This window comes from Falco rusticolus, chromosome 8, assembly GCF_015220075.1.
Source record: "Falco rusticolus isolate bFalRus1 chromosome 8, bFalRus1.pri, whole genome shotgun sequence".
In the NCBI taxonomy this organism is placed as follows: domain Eukaryota; kingdom Metazoa; phylum Chordata; class Aves; order Falconiformes; family Falconidae; genus Falco; species Falco rusticolus.
The window spans coordinates 44,684,850-44,700,565 of NC_051194.1; the positions used below are offsets into that span (position 1 = coordinate 44,684,850).

Genomic DNA, 15,716 nt, shown 5'->3' on the forward strand with positions numbered 1-15,716 from the left:
ACACGACACTGAGGGAAAAAAAAAAAATCACTATTAAGGTCATTTACTGGAAATGATTTTGTTGTCACAGCTTCAGTATTTCATTCTCAAATTATGGTACATGTTGCAAGTATAACAAACAGGGAGAAAAATGCAAGAAATAGAATATTGAAATATAGTATTAATATATAATCTAATACAAAACCAGACTCTGCTTTTTTGTGAACTCTACATGTTTCTATTCTTCTATTTAAAAGCAAACAGCAATATAAAAAGCTAAAACTCAAGATATGGCAAAACTAGGCACCATTAATCTAGCAGCTGAATTTCATATCATCCGAAATACTCATCAGCAGGTTTAACAAAATTATATATTTGAAAAAATAACACAAGTTTTAAGAACTATGTAATAAGAGACAACAGGATTGTAGAACATTTTTACTAAAAAGCAGCTGAAGTTTTTGTGTAAGCTTAGCTTGTTTATGAGACTGCTATGGGGAATGAGGGGGGTCCTAACAACAACATTAGTATTCCTAACAACTAAACAGACAGCTCATCAAGGCTTCACACACACATTTTGTGTATATATAAAAGTGTGTACATGCATGATATATAAAATTGCCTCTTCCTCAACACCAACCACTTGGATGTTCTGGACGTGACAACATGCATCAAGCAAGGCACCAATAAAAAAAAAAAAAAAAGAATCTATGAATGCAGAATGCAAAATACCATCTAACAAGGAAGCAAAGGCCATGAGATTTGCCTTTGAACACTGGTGTTACCCCTCTTAGGCATTATTAGCATCACAATAATTTAATAATACAATTTAATTAGAAAGAGGTAATATGCAATCTGATTACGTAAGTAGAGGTAAATTAAATAGGCAATGAACTTCTCATACTGAAGCAATAACATGCACAGCAAAAAGTACTCTTTGTATCTCATTAAAAAATGTCAAACCTGCATCTTCAGAAATTACTTCTATTTGTATCCTATAGTAACTTCAAAATATGAAAATTCCAATCCTCATAATGGCCTTTCAAAATACTAAATACAAAGGTGCTATAACAAGATTTACGCTGCTTTATTCAAAGTTAAAGCTTGTAGAAAACTTGTGAGATAGCCTTCTACCAGAGTTCAGTACCATGAACAAAACTACTGAAACTAAAATGCAACCCTAACAATCAGAAAGTTTCCGAAATATGTATCAAAAACACAACCACCACTCCCAAACAACAGCCAGCTCAAGGAATAACTGACTTGCAAAAGAAACAAAAAATAAACAAAAAACTTAGTGACTAACACTGATAAACCTAGTCTTAATAATCTATAATCACCACTACTACTACTACAACAAAAACAACAACAACAAACCAAAAAAAAAACCCCACAAAACTTTATGAAGATAATCACACCACCTAGACCATCACCACTCTTCTCACCACAGTGTAAGTTCTCACCTGGCTGGTAAAAGGAACACACTGGGGGGTAAAGAGCTGGGAAAGGGAAGCAAGACATTCCTGGACATACCTTAGCAATAACAAAGGGCTTTTATTTTGAGAAGTTTCAAATCTTCTGATATATCTTTTAATACAACTTTTCATAGAACTGTTAAAAACAGATCACTACCCATCAAGACTAAAAGAATTTGACAACAAATTAAGACCTCCAGCATATTACCTGCAAAATGTTTTCCTTAATAAACTAACATAGTATTTCTAAAAGATAAAAAACCCAAAGCTATTTCAAAGTTACTCTACTTTTCACCATACAAACAACATTAAGAGAACTGGTTTCATTACAGTCTTGTACGTGCACATACAGTTGGTCTTTACAATGATATTCCTTAGCAAAATATAAAGCTTGCTGTAAGTCACCAGTGTCAACCAAAAAGAATTTGTCCTGTCTAAACAAATAAAACCCATTTAAACTATAAATCTGTATATATTAAAAATACATGTTTCTATCGATGTTAAAGAGAATATTATTAATGCGTAGGTTTTATTTACAAATGCTTTATAGTGAAAATATCAACTTATTAAAGGACACTATTTCTCTCATCACTTTTACTAGGAATAAGCTAAGAAGTAACAAAGACAGCAACCTCCCTGAGGAACAAAATAGCTAGAAAGAGGGTATTAGGGCGCACACACAAAAAAAGGCATTGGCTGAAGTACAGCTGCAAAATTTAGGACAAAACTGGGACCTATGAGAGCACAGCACTAACTAGAAAAAACAATACTCAACAAATAGAGCTATGTAGTGTACACACCCGAATAGCCTAAGCCACAGGACTGAAAGAAGTATTAGAAATCCTACTTGTAGCATCATCTGAATTTGTCTTCATAGAATCAAGAATCTCAGTTGTGGAAAAGAGAAATGGGTAACACCTCTGCTGTTAAAGCTGTGTGTTCCCAAGGACATCTGAGACCCACTGAGCAAAGACCAGGATCTAAATTGTATTTTCAGACTTACAGGAGTTATGAAAAACAAATTAAATATTTATTTGTATATTTAACATTACTTTCCAATTTGTGGCCTTTGCGCATATAGTTCAGAGGTTCTATTAATCACCAAAAAAAATAATAATTTGCAATCCACCAGAAGCTACAGCTGCAGGACCCAGTGCCTGAAACATCTACAAGCTTTTGAGCTCAAGGTACAGTCATAAAAATAAGTATCTAAAAGGTTGGGTGTATGTGACATCATACAATAGGTTTTTCTAGAAAAGCATCAACATTTCCTGTTATACCCTCAAAAAACATATTTTTCCTCATTTTCTCTTATAAGTATAGCTGTATTAGAAGTCCAAAGAAAGGGAATCCAGTACTCGCCAACCTCCAAGTAATTATGGTAGGGTTTAATTTCCTGTAAAAGGCACTCTGGAGTTTTTTACCACCATCCTCATCTCTCAAAATGTGAAGTGCGGAGCGCTTTGTTCTTAAGGACCTTATAAAGAAAGCACCACAGCCTTTCAGTTTCCACCCACCCAAAACCGTGCAGATATGATGAGGCAAGATACATTGCCTAATGCTCCTGCTGCCACCTCTCAGCAAGCAGAGGTGGTCCCAGGGAATACTGACCTTTTTAGTGACGTTCAGTTTCACATAAAAGCTCCAGTAAACTGTTTCCCATTCCAAAGCAACCAGATTCCTGTCACCATTGTGTAATCATCCAATAACCCCTAGCTTTCCCTCTAAATCCTTAGAGGACACTTGTCAGCCTCAGAGCCTCTCCAGCTAAAGCTAAAAAGGCCTTTTTAGCACAGGCTGAATAATTTTTCTTATTTGTGTTATTTTAAAAATATGCTCCAGCATTAAACTTGGAGTGATAAGAATCTATGGTGAGGTTTAAAGTTTATGATCTATTAAATTCATACAAGGGAAATACATTCAAACGATATAAACTTTAATGCTCTGCTGGCAGCCAAAGCAGCACATGGCTGGAAGCCGCCAGCGAGCCGTCCAAAGCCCAGCCCTTGAAGCGCTCAGCTGGCTTTTGCCAGCAACTTCTGCCATTTTCGTTCATTCAACTACTTCAAGAGTTGGTTCACTTGAACTACTAAAAAGCAATTGACAACCCAGAAAGCAGGAAAGCCTGGCTTGCTTTTCCAAAAAATGAACAAGAAGGAATGGTAACTGGATTTGATCTATTACTCTGAATCTCACAAGGCACAATGACCAGAAATAACTGACTCATTTCACAAACAATTCTACTTAATTTGGTTTAAATTCAAAACACATTTGGATATATTTGTTTCTTCTTATGTATCTAGCACAATTAGCATTCATTTTATTTAGCTAATAAAGTTAGCTAAAAGCTGTCTAAAGCATAGGGAATTATGTTTCTTAAACATTAAGAATCTAAGCTGTATAACTACTTAAATAAATGCATATAGACGGGTACCCTCTTGCCTAGTAAGAGGCATGATCAAATTAGACCAATTAGAATCAACTTTTCTTTAGGAAAAATAATTAAGCACAAATGCAAAATAAAATTAAAAACAATTATTTAATCAGGATTTCCTGCTTGCTGATTTAACTCATGATTAAAATTAGTAATATAATCACTCTGATTTTAGTCAATCCCTCCAGCACAGACCCACCCTCAAAGGCTCGCACAGCCCCAGGCTTGCCCCGTCAATCTTCAGCATGTCCAGCCTCACTCAAGCCCTTCTGCTCCCCTCTTCTGGGACTAAGTTTGACTGAGGTCGATTAAAGCTTACGAGCATTCATGTTCCCACCACCTACTGCATCCTCCCCAGGGAAAGGCTGATTGCCAGGATTTTTCTGCTGGCACAACCCGGCACTCTGCTTAGGAATGAAAGAAAGTAATAAGAGCTCTAGAGAAGGTGCCTGGGAAGGAAGCAGATCCTTGGTTTCTATCCCAAACAGAGCATCTCAACAAGGATGGCGTCAAGATGAAGGGAAATGTAGAATTCAAAATACCTTCCGATACTCACTAACCCTTCTCTACTGCTACTGAACTCGATCCTTCAGTACTGAATGTGAAATGCAGTACTCATCCCTTACCTTCAGCCAACAAAAGTTTCCCACTTGCAAGCCCACCTGAAAAACTGGGTTATATTGTGGTGGCCAGCTTCTGTTTAACTGCTCTTGAGCAATCCCAACTGGAGCACTGGCACTGTCAACAGAAACCCCGACTGCTCTTCTTCCTCTGCCCACCTTCACCTCCACGCAGAGCAATCTGGCAAAGCAAATTTTCCTCTTCCTCTTTTACAGCTGAAACACACCAAGACAAACAGAAAGTAGTTCATAAAGCTTTTCTTCCCCTCACCTTGGTGTGCTTTTATATGTTAGGAGAGCTACAGTTCAGGAAATATTCTACTGCATAAACACAGTTTACTAACTTAAATGTTTTCTTGTGTAAACATTTCAGCATGGGGGCTGAAATTTAGTATGGGAGTAATCTGAACTGGGAGCAAGTACAACTTCAATATACAACCCTACATCAAGAACACATAAAGTATAAAGGATTATTTAAGCCTGTCATATTTCCATAATCTCCACTCTTCAGGTAGCAAAATTCTATAGACCTAACTTTGACTGTGATGCACATACATACAGTAGCCTTTCCCAGGAGTCCCAACAGTATTTTGCAATCATTCAGGACTACCAGGCCCTAAGAAAATCCAAAGAAATGTCAATACTAATTGCAGACCAGAGTTATTACTAGTAAGCAAGTTTACTTCAGCTTGCTGAAGAAAAAAAATTACTTGCTGAAAGGAAAAGCAAACAGGAAAAAAACATATAGAGAAAGAATGAGAGAAATGAAAAGCTTTTTATTTGAATGGAGGTAATAATAAATACAGCCTGTCCTTAAAGATATTGATTCTCTCCCCATTTAAAATGGAATAGGTTAATGGGAAATTCCATTCTAGGCAAGTTAAAACAGAATTAAAACAAAACAATCACCCAAGTACTAATTTGCTCTATTCTCTGCAGCACTTGTCTTTTAGAAAACCAGATTCAAACAAGGGTCCGTATTAACAACAACAACAAAAAAAAGTCATCTTTTCTCTTTTATCATTTCTGCATGCTAGAAGAACTCGTAAGAATTTGGCATAAGTATCAGCTCACTTGAGAAACATCTGCAACAAAACCAGCAATAATATCACAAGCTAGAATCTGCGCATATCAGTGGAACGATGAAGTCTTACACACCTGCTCTTGCTACAGCCAGCCTAAAAAATCTTTCATAATTGCAGTGCTCATCCTGAGTAAAAATATACCATCACCTTTAAACACAAAGTGTTTCCATTATTCTCTGCTCTCACATAAACCGGCCAAATCCATAAAATTCTCAGTCTACAGTTGAATGATAAAACCCAACAAACTTACTGAGAACTTACTGGTTAAGCAAAGCAGCTGAGTTTTTACACTACAAGCAAAGAACGGAAGAAAACAACCCTGTAAGTTTTAACAAGATCAGGTAACTTCCACGTTCATGGGCTAATATACTGTATGTACCATATGTGACACAACCCGGCACCTGGGAACACTTGCTAGGCTGGAAACTTAAGGATGAAATAAACTTTACCTTTGTGCTCAAGCAAACAACTACCATCACATTTTAGATAACAATAAATACAAATAATACACATTTATCAAATTAAAACAAAAAGTCACCAACAAAAGTTACTACTACAACATTAATTCTTCAAAGAGTATCAAATATATGTCATAAGCTTATTTACCATTTTGTCATCACATGTTAATTTGGGCTCAAATTTGAAAACTGAAAATCACATTCCTGTGGTGGTATTTCAAAGTTTTATTTGGCATTCTCTTTTGCTTTCAGTGAAGTGTTCAAAGCCAACAGCACACACAAAAAACAACTCGCAATGCATCATGCTTGACTACCAGACACTGTGGCACTGCCCCCAACCTCAAAAGAGAAGCTTTCAAGACACTCACATGTATGTCCCAAATCTTGGAGGTGTTGGTTGACGAGCAGCTCAACATGACCCGGCAATGTACGTCTGCAGCCCAGAAAGCCAACCACATCCTGAGCTGCATCAAAAGAATCGTGACCATCAGGTTGAGGGAGGGGATCCTCCCCCTCTACTCCACTCTTGTGAGGCCCCACCTGAAGTACTGCCTTCAGCTCTGGGGCCCCTAACATAAGTACATGGACCCGCTGCAGCGAGTCCAGCGGAGGGCCACAAAGACGATCAGAGGGCTGGAGCCCCTCTGCTATGAAGACAAACTGAGAGAGCTGGGGTTGTTCAGCCTGGAGAAGAGAAGGCTCCAGGGAGACCTCACTGCCGCCTTCCAGTACCTCAAGGGGACCTACAAGAAAGCTGGAGAGAGGCCTTTTACAAGGGCATGGAGTGACAGGACAAGGGGTAATGGCCTTAAACTGAAAGAGGGTAGCTCTGTATTAGATGTAAGGAAGAAACTCCTCACTACGAGGGTGGTGAGGCATTGGCATAGGTTGCCCAGACAAGTTATAGATGCCCCATCCCTGGAAGTGTTCAAGGTCAGGTCTGATGGGGCTTTGAGCAACCTGGTTTACTGGAAGGTGTCCCTACCCATGGCAGGGGGGTTGGAACTAGATGATCTTTAAGGCCCCTTCCAACCCAAACCATTCTGATTCTATGAAATCTCTTCTGTCTCTCTGCCTTGTCAGCAATAGCCTGAACATCCCCCACCTACAATACAGCACTTTCCAGCTATGTGCTTTGGTCTCTTTAGTTACATGCAGAAAGCAGTCAAAAGTCAAGAAACTTCAAACATGAAGTTGCATCATTGCAATTACATGAGCTACAGCACAAGATTTAGCCACACAATCACACTGTATGTAAAATAATACTGCATAACAGTCCCCTTAAATTCCTGATAGCATCCTACTGCAGGGCTTCTGAATGAGTGACCACATATCCACACATAAGTTACGGGCATATAAAACAACTGACAGAAGTACAGACATTTACAAGCTATGCTGTGAAATGCAAACAAGAGACAGTTCTGGTACAATAAAAGTGTACAGATGCAATTGTACTGAAGTGCACCCCAGTCCTTTCATTTTAAAACCTTAAAACATAAATTCAAATCTATACAGCTAAGCCATGATGCCCCTGTAAGTCAAGATATAGAAGGTAACATCCAACTAAAAATGTTCCTGCAACATTGTAGTACATTTCAAAAAAAAGGTTATTTTCTTTAATTTCACCTGTATTTCCCAAGTAGTCCCTTTTTGATACTGACAAGGCATTGCATGTTCTTTTAAAATAACTTTGTGCAGTAGTTACATATGCCAGAGCTTTTCTGCTTGCTTTCTCCGTATTACAGCGGCAGAGAATATTTTTTTGGACTTCCTAAATCAGGGTGCTGGGAGTTTCTGTTCTTAATAAATCAGAACCTTTAAAAGCCCACATGAGAGATGTGGGGTCTTGCCAAACTTTCACAGGTGATTCACAGGTGAGGTCAGATAAACCACAGCACACAATAGCGTGCTCAGTGAAGGCCTGTACATCTGAAGGCAACATGGGCATAACGGTCAGAGAAGCCATCCAAAGGGATCTGAATCCACAAATGAGAAGGCCAGGCCAGGCCACAAGCTCAGCTCAAATGCCAAACGCACTGTGTCTGGGAATATTACCCACGCAAAAGCAGTACAGGCATCAGCAGCGATGCAGCTCTGATCCGGCATGGGCCAGCAGCCTTGCGCACTGCTCCAAAGCTCATAACCTCTGTAACATCACAAGGTATCACAAGTTCAGAATTGATGAGAGCACAAACTCCTATAAATACACTGCACTGCAAATACTGAACACTTATTAGCTTTATCTGACATCATTCTTTCATGTATATAAAACGTATCTGTGACCATGATGACGTGTTTATACTTCAGGGCCTATTGCTTTCTGGCAAGATACTCCACTGTAAAATGTTACTTAGGTAAAGTAAGGTGTGCCGATAACGTCCCACGAGCATGAACATAAAATACAACCCCAAGCATGGCTGGTATTTTTGAGTATCAGCATCTTTGAGTATCAGCAAGCATGCTGATTTTTTAATAGAGCTACCCAGTGAGGATGCGCAATTACCATGATCCAGGAACACTGTGCAAATACAGTACATTATAGTACCAAGCAAACACCAGGCCTTTGACTACTCTGTAACCCCTGAATCTGTATTAGGGGATGTAAATTACAGTACCCAGAAAAACTCAACAGCATGAATTGTAAGACAGAGACAGAACAAAGGGAAAAGCATCATAATCATTACATTAAAAATTAATTTCACAAAAATGTTTTTCCTTGTTGAAACAGAGGTAGTGAAGGAACAACATTTTTCTTTAAAATAAACAGATATCTAAGTCGTGTTGCGGTAATCATGTCAGGCTTGTACACCGGGTACCTGAACTACATCCAAAAAGACCTCATATATACACTGTGTGAATACTGTATGCATGCATATTCATAACAAGTGTTGCAACACTGAAGAAACCTACTCTCGATAAACTTAAGCTATGCATTTGGCCAGTGGCTGTTGGTTTTGTAAGAGCTTCAGTTTCCCAGAGAAGATGAGCACAAAATGCCTGCCACTTTATTCAGCATCTTTAACATATACCATAATCCCTTTCCAGGTATTTTCTAGAGCATTTCATGTCAATCCATCTACCTGCAGGAGCGTGTGCAAAAGTGACACAGAGTGATACAAGTCTGACAACTACTGGTGTGGAAAATGGAGAAACACAGGCTGCATTCTGCGCCTTCAGGATGTCGGATCCCTGTTACCAAGTCCTTACATCGCGTATCAACCGAAAAAAAACACAACAAAAAGGCAAGCAAGGAACCAAGCAGCTACAGGAAGACCTGAAAAACAAAAGACTCCCCATTTTCACTATTATTTCTATTTTAAGTTAGCAAGTTTCCTGCTTGGGCGGTGACGTTTTGCAGATGCTACATGGTATTCATTAAACTGGGGCAAATCAAGTAAAATTATACAACTGCTCGGTATACAAGTAGCCGTGCATGAAAGTTCTCCTCCGCCACTAACGGGCGTTCAGCAAGTAGTTATTTTAGCTAAACGCTGCGAGGAATTCACTCGCTGTATAACTGCTACATCTTGTGGCAACACATTTCAACGCAAGGAGGAAAAGCAGACAATACCCGAAAGGGAATAGCGAAGGGACTTGTTTGCTCATAACCTTCATACAGATATTCCCTGCAAACACCCACAACACCCTGCTGTCGCTGTCGGTGTAACACAAGAGGGGAGGAGCAGGGGAGGGAGGAGAAAAACATTATCATCCAAGGCGTGATGGAGGACAGGAGAAAGTTGCAGTCATTCCGCGGTGGCCGTAAGGCGCCCTGTCACTTCTGGCCGTAAAAGCGGCCGCCCCCGAGGGCGCCTTCCCCACAGGGACGAGCCCTCGGCGTCAGCCCCTCTCTCCTCCCCACCTCCATGATGCCAAAAGTGCCCGACTCCCTCTATCCAGCAACAACGGCCGCATCCTCCGGCGCAGCACTTTTACTTTGCCGCTGGCGGAGGGGAACCGTTTCCGCGGAGGACGCGGCGGGCGGGCGGCCGCCCCGGCAGAGCCGCCGCGGGAGCAGACGCGAGCGGCGGCGGGCGGACGGCCCGGCAGCGGCGGGAGCGCGGCCGATCCCCCTTCCGCGGCCCGGCGGCAGTGGGGGAACAACGAGGCGCCGCCGCGCTGTCGAGCGGCGGCGGGGGGAGGGGGGGCGGCGGGGCCCCGCTCGCCCAGCGCCCGAGGCTTCCCCTCACCGCCGCCGGGCCCAGCGCTGACCCCGCGCCGCCGCCGCCGGGGGCACCGACCTCTCCCGCCGCCGCTCCCCGCCAGCCCGGGACCGGCCTCCGGCGGCGGCTGCCGGGCCCCTCCCCGAGGGCCGGGCCCCCCGCGCAGCCCCGCGGCGCGCTGGTTACCTTCCTTGGGCGGCTTGCCGGGCGGCGCGCCGTGGAGCTGGGAGGCCGCCGCCGCGGAGCAGCCCTGCAGGCTCGGTGGGGACGTGGAGAGCCGGGACCAAGATGGCGGCCCCTCCAAACTTCCACTGCTACTTTGGACACTCATCAAGCTACTTTCCTGGAGCCCGGCAGCCGCCGGGGGCGGCGGGGGAGGCGGCGCGGCGGGGGGACACCCAGCGCCGCGCTCATGGCCGGGGGGCCGGCCCGACACCGGCGCGGGGAGGCCGCCGGCGGGGAGCGGGCTCCGGAGGCAGGCGGGGCGCGGGAAAGACGGGGCGCGGGGCCAGCGCAACCTGCCCGCACCTCTGCACTGCGTCGCCGCGGCCGCCGCCGCCGCCGAGCAGCCGCCTGTGTCTGAGGCTAACCTTCCCCGCCGCCGCCGCTGCCGCTGCCGCCGGGGAGGGGAGGGGAGGGCGCAGGCGGGGAGGGGTCATGCGCAAACACGATCGCGAGCCGAGCGAGCGCCGCGCTCCGCCGGCGCCCAGCCGAGCCCAGCCGTGCCGTAGCCGCCCAGAGGCGGCGGGCGAGGAGCGGCGCCCCCCGCGCACGCACCTGCCCGGCCCTGCCGCGGCCTGAGCGCGCCGCCCGCCCGCTGCCCCCATGCGCGCCCGGGCGGCCCGGTACGCCCGCGCCGGGGTCCCCGCACCGGCCGCCGCGTCTGCTTTCCCCCGCGCCCCGCGCCACAACGGCCGTTGTGGCGGGGCGCGGGGGAAAGCAGGCACGGCGGCGGGGAGCCCGTCCGCGCCGCCACCGGGGCCCGGCGCCACCCCGGCGTGGGACCGCGCGGGGCGAGCCCTGCCCACCGCTGCGGTGAGTGGGGGCGGCGGCGGGGCTGAGCTGGGCGCTTGCCGGCGCGGACGTTATTTTTGCGGCTTGTGCTGCGGGGGCTGCCAGGGCTCTGCCGGATTTCAAGCGCGTTTCTTTTTCCCCGAACAGGACAGCGTGGCGGCAGCGGCGTGGGGACCCGGGAGAAGGTGTCGCTCGCCAGCCGCCACCTGCGAGGCAGCCCCCGCCGGAGGAGCGGCCAACCCGGGCTGGGGGAGCCCTGGGCCAGGGCCACCCCCCCCCGCCTCCCCCGGCAGGCGGGGGCTCCCCGCTAGGCACCAGCCCTGACCTGTGCATCCTTCAAAACGCACCTCTCCACCCTGAGTTAGGATAAAGTGCAGGCATAGCGGAATTTAAACCCAGTTTTCCAATTTTCGGCTTTTTCTTAAAACTGACAGTGTCTTCCCTGAGAACGTGAGAATCTTGGCAAAGTCAGTTCTGGAACAAAGCCTTTCAGCTTATGAGCGCAACTTAGGTAGGACAACGATTACTTAAAACAATACCATGGTTTGCAGACATACTGCATTCTGCATGTATACAGAAGTATATTCCTCAGCCAGGCATGGTGCTCATTTTGTGGCTGCTGTATGGAGACATCCTGGCCGTCCTCTACCCTGCTTCTGTTTGAGAATGGCAGGAGTAGATTACTAATGTTGGGTTGCAGATCTGCGCACAACACCGATATTACCGGTTCTGTCTCTTCCTTTTAAAGTGACATCTGTCAAATTATCTAAGAGTTTCACCTCCCACAAGTATACAGCATAGCTGAGAGTTTCTTCACAATTCACTATTAACTTGAAGTAAAAATCAGTATGTTTACTTGCTAAATGAGTCTGTTCCAGGCTATCTATTTAGTAACAGCTATACAGGTTTTTTTGGCAGAGAGAAGTGGTTTGATACTTCAACTGAGACTTACTTGCTTTTAAGGACTTGATCCTAGAGACTTCTCAGGCATTACCTAAGAAAATTACACCAAGAAATTGCTAGTACTTAGGCATGACGTAAAACAGTGCTAGTTCACTCTGACTGCAATATTAATATTTTACAGCTGGCACAGAAACTTCTTGCAAGGTTAGAAACAAAACATAATCCCATAATCCACATGATAGCATAAGTGAACATACACCTCATTTCCTGATGAGTACATCCTGCTGCAGCACACTGCTTTCAAAATCTGCCAAGTAAGACGCAGTAAGTTAAAGACATTCAGGTTCTTTGTTCATACTCATTTGCATCCACTCCATACAAACCCCTGCTAGCCTTACAAAAAGATACATAAACAAGCATTCCTTCTGCCACTTTTGCTTACAAACAACAACAAAAAAAATGCCTACAAGTCATTCCACTAATACAGCTGGGACTCCGTGTTTAAAGCAAGCATCAGTCGCTTTGACCAGGGGAACAGGATACGAAGAGGAAAATCCCATTCATTGCATCTTCTATCAGACACGCAGTTTAAATATTATAAAACCGTCAAGATGTCTTTTAAACTGTCATAAATTAACACTGTGAAAAATAATCAGATCTTCACAGTATCTCATCATGTGTTAGAAGGCACCTCACTGAAGGACCAGGAGTGAGTGGGGATGTACTGCAGGATTCCCCACCAGACCGCTTATTAAACAGTGCCTGCTGCTGCTTGGCAGAAATGGGTACCTGCTGCAAAATACAGGTTGGGATCTACTTTTCTTAATATAGCAGAGCTATATCTCTTGGTTTTGTGACCTGTTGATGTAGACTGAAAGCAGAGCATGAATTATATAGATCATTTCCAGATGAGACGATCTATATAACTTTAAAAATACATGGAACGGTTATATTTCCCCTCTGTAGTTCATAGAAAAATTGCTTTCTTAATGTAGAAGTAGAGCTGATGCTGATTTTAAGGTACCCCTTTATTTGTAAAGCCACGCTGCTTCAGTGTTACCAGTTTAATAGTATCATGGCAGGAAAGGACATCTTCATTAACACCTTAGAACTTTCCAAACATCTTCTAAAAGTCTTCCCTTATTACATAGCATCATAAATGTACATAATGCTTTCCTGTGAGTGCCCTACCTTCATGTTGCAATAAGACTTTATGGTCCAGTGGCCAGATGAATAACCTGTCTCTCACAGTGTTGAGGAGTCTGCTCAGTGTCACCCACTCAAAACATTACGTTTTGACTTAGTCCAACTCGTATAGTACTGAGTAAGTATCACTCATTCTTTTTTAAAAATATAATAAATATTACAAATTTTTCTTTGCCTTCTAGTTTTCAGGAGCAGAATAGTCTGCTATCAAGGTTTCCTACATAAACACTGCGTTATCAACATCAGGCATAACTTGAGGTAGATCCTCAAATGGATCCTCAAAAATAGAGAGATCCCCTTTCAATGGGATTGCACTGGAAAATGCTGAAAAAGGTGCCATACACCTATGTACCAGGGAAAGCTTGACTCCAGGCAAAGCCCAAAGAAGCTGATGTGGTTTTGTGAACTGCTAAGGAAGAGGACCTCAAAATTCAGACCAAAATGGAGAGGAGTGAAATGCCTATGTGCTATTTTTCTCATGAGAATGTGTCAAATGGAAGTTCACAAGGTTTATCACAGTAGTAACCCTCAAATCAAGGACACTTGAAGAACAGAAAAGCATCATGAAATTTCATTATTCCAAAGACAAAAAAGCCAAGCAACAAAAATCTTAAAAAAAAAAAGACCCCACATTAAAATTGTGAGAGGTTTCAACTTTGCGACTGGAATTATTTGTGCAAGAAATTTTTATCACAGTAAGTTCGCAATTTACCCCAAAATCTTTAGAAAAGTAAGAGAAGTTAACTGGCAGATAGTTAAGGAAAGGGCTTAAACAAAAGAATTGATGGGCTGCATAGAGAAAACAAGGAAGATTACAGCAGGAGCAAGTTTCTGGAGACATCTGCATTGTATCTATAAAGATAACCATGCACTCAGGTCAAACGTCAATTTCAAAATTTTTACATACATCCTTTACAGGACAAAGAATCGTCATTCCAAACACTACATGTGGTAAAATCCTGAGTTTATCCTAGATGTTCTTGAGGAAGAATATGCTATGACTGTGGGACCAATTACAGAGAGAGAGTTTCTTCCCTGTTCAGAGACCTTCATCTTCACTCCTCACAGGCACCAAATACATTTTGGTGTCATTATGAAAAATATGTACTCCAATAACATCAAATAATACATATTCTTAATAATTGGGTATGTCTTCTCTTTTTTCCCCACGAAAATCTATTTGATATTCACTGGCTTAGGTTTCATGCAATACCTGGGAGTAGATTATATGAATAATGTATGTTTACATATAGGTTATAATTAAGACCATTTTTAAATTGTGTCAATAATTAGAAGGAAAGTGTCAAATTCATGGGACAAGTGGAAGGAGCATAGGTATAAGAGGAATTTGATTTAGCAGGCTTGTGCTTCTAGGAATGAAAGGCAAGAGTTTCCAGAAATTATCATAAATGACAACATCCCTGGAAAAGTATTAAACTATATGCTTCCAAACTTAACTCTGTCTCTATCAGCTAGAGATCAGGAAAACGTCAGGAGTCTGAGATCATTAGTGTCTTTTCTTCAGATGCTTTTGGTATCTATTTCCTTCACCTGCTTCTTTTGATCAAGATTTCTAAAATATGCCTAACAAAGGTATTACGTCTCTCTTTTACCTTTTCATATAGTTAATCAGAAATATGTAGCCTTCTTCCACTTTGTTGGACTTGGAGCAAGTTACCTTCTTCAACAGACAGCCTAGCAACCCAGCCTTGGTTTTACCCTTTTCTCAAACAAGCAATTCTCTTCTTTAAGCATTATTCAAGTCCTTTGATTTATCATAGAATCACAGAATCATGGAACTGGGTTGGGTTGGAAGGAACCTTAAAGATCATCTAGTTCCAACCCCTCCTTGCCGTTGACAGGGACACCTTCCACTAGACCAGGATTTAGCCCATCACTTATTTGCAATGCCAGTGAAACTGCAGTTTTGTTTGTTACAGCGGCTTCAAATTCTTTGTTAGTTCCCTGTCATCCTAGCACTTTGGATAATAGACCTGTAGCAGTACATTTAAAGCATAAGCCATTACAGGCACTGTGTATTTACCAATATATATTAATTTTATATGTAGATAAATGTATACACACATATACACATGCACTCACCAACCCCATATATAGAAGGACATACACACATCCTATAAGTATGCCAATACCAGCAGCCAATCTGATTTAACTATCGTAGTAGAAAAGTATTCTTGTAACTAAATAGACATACCGGTACAGCAGCTTGAGTAGAAAACACCTAAATTATTTCATCATCCAAATGATGTATTTATGACATTTCTAGGTTAGATGGAATGAGGTATGCTGGGAAAACATAACTTGAGAGAAGAAAATACTGTTTTCTGACTTGGTGACTACTGGAAGCTTGTAGCTCAG

At 43.2% G+C, this 15,716-nt stretch overlaps 1 protein-coding gene and 1 long non-coding RNA gene across 5 annotated transcripts in view; one reads left to right on the forward strand and one right to left on the reverse strand.

Annotated features, from left to right (window-relative positions):
• Positions 1 to 10,761, reverse strand: part of TLK1 (tousled like kinase 1) — a 70,718-nt gene extending 59,957 nt beyond the window's left edge. Inside the window, exons 1-2 of one of the 4 annotated variants that reach the window (XM_037397027.1) lie at positions 10,401 to 10,513; positions 4,551 to 4,724 (exon numbers count right to left, since the gene is read on the reverse strand). Coding sequence is in view for 2 of the 4 variants with exons in the window: in XM_037397030.1 (XP_037252927.1) it covers positions 10,401 to 10,545 (145 nt within the window). In the remaining 2 variants the exon portion in view is untranslated. Of the gene's footprint in view, positions 1 to 4,550; positions 4,725 to 10,400 lie in introns of all 4 variants that reach the window. The other 3 variants (XM_037397028.1, XM_037397030.1, XM_037397026.1) reach the window with 3 other exon arrangements.
• Positions 10,762 to 10,954: 193 nt separating this feature from the next.
• LOC119152166 lies at positions 10,955 to 14,484 on the forward strand. The gene is made up of 3 exons (XR_005105705.1): positions 10,955 to 11,249; positions 11,376 to 12,936; positions 13,520 to 14,484. It is a non-coding gene; the product is annotated as an uncharacterized LOC119152166 (long non-coding RNA).
• Positions 14,485 to 15,716: the final 1,232 nt, after the last annotated feature.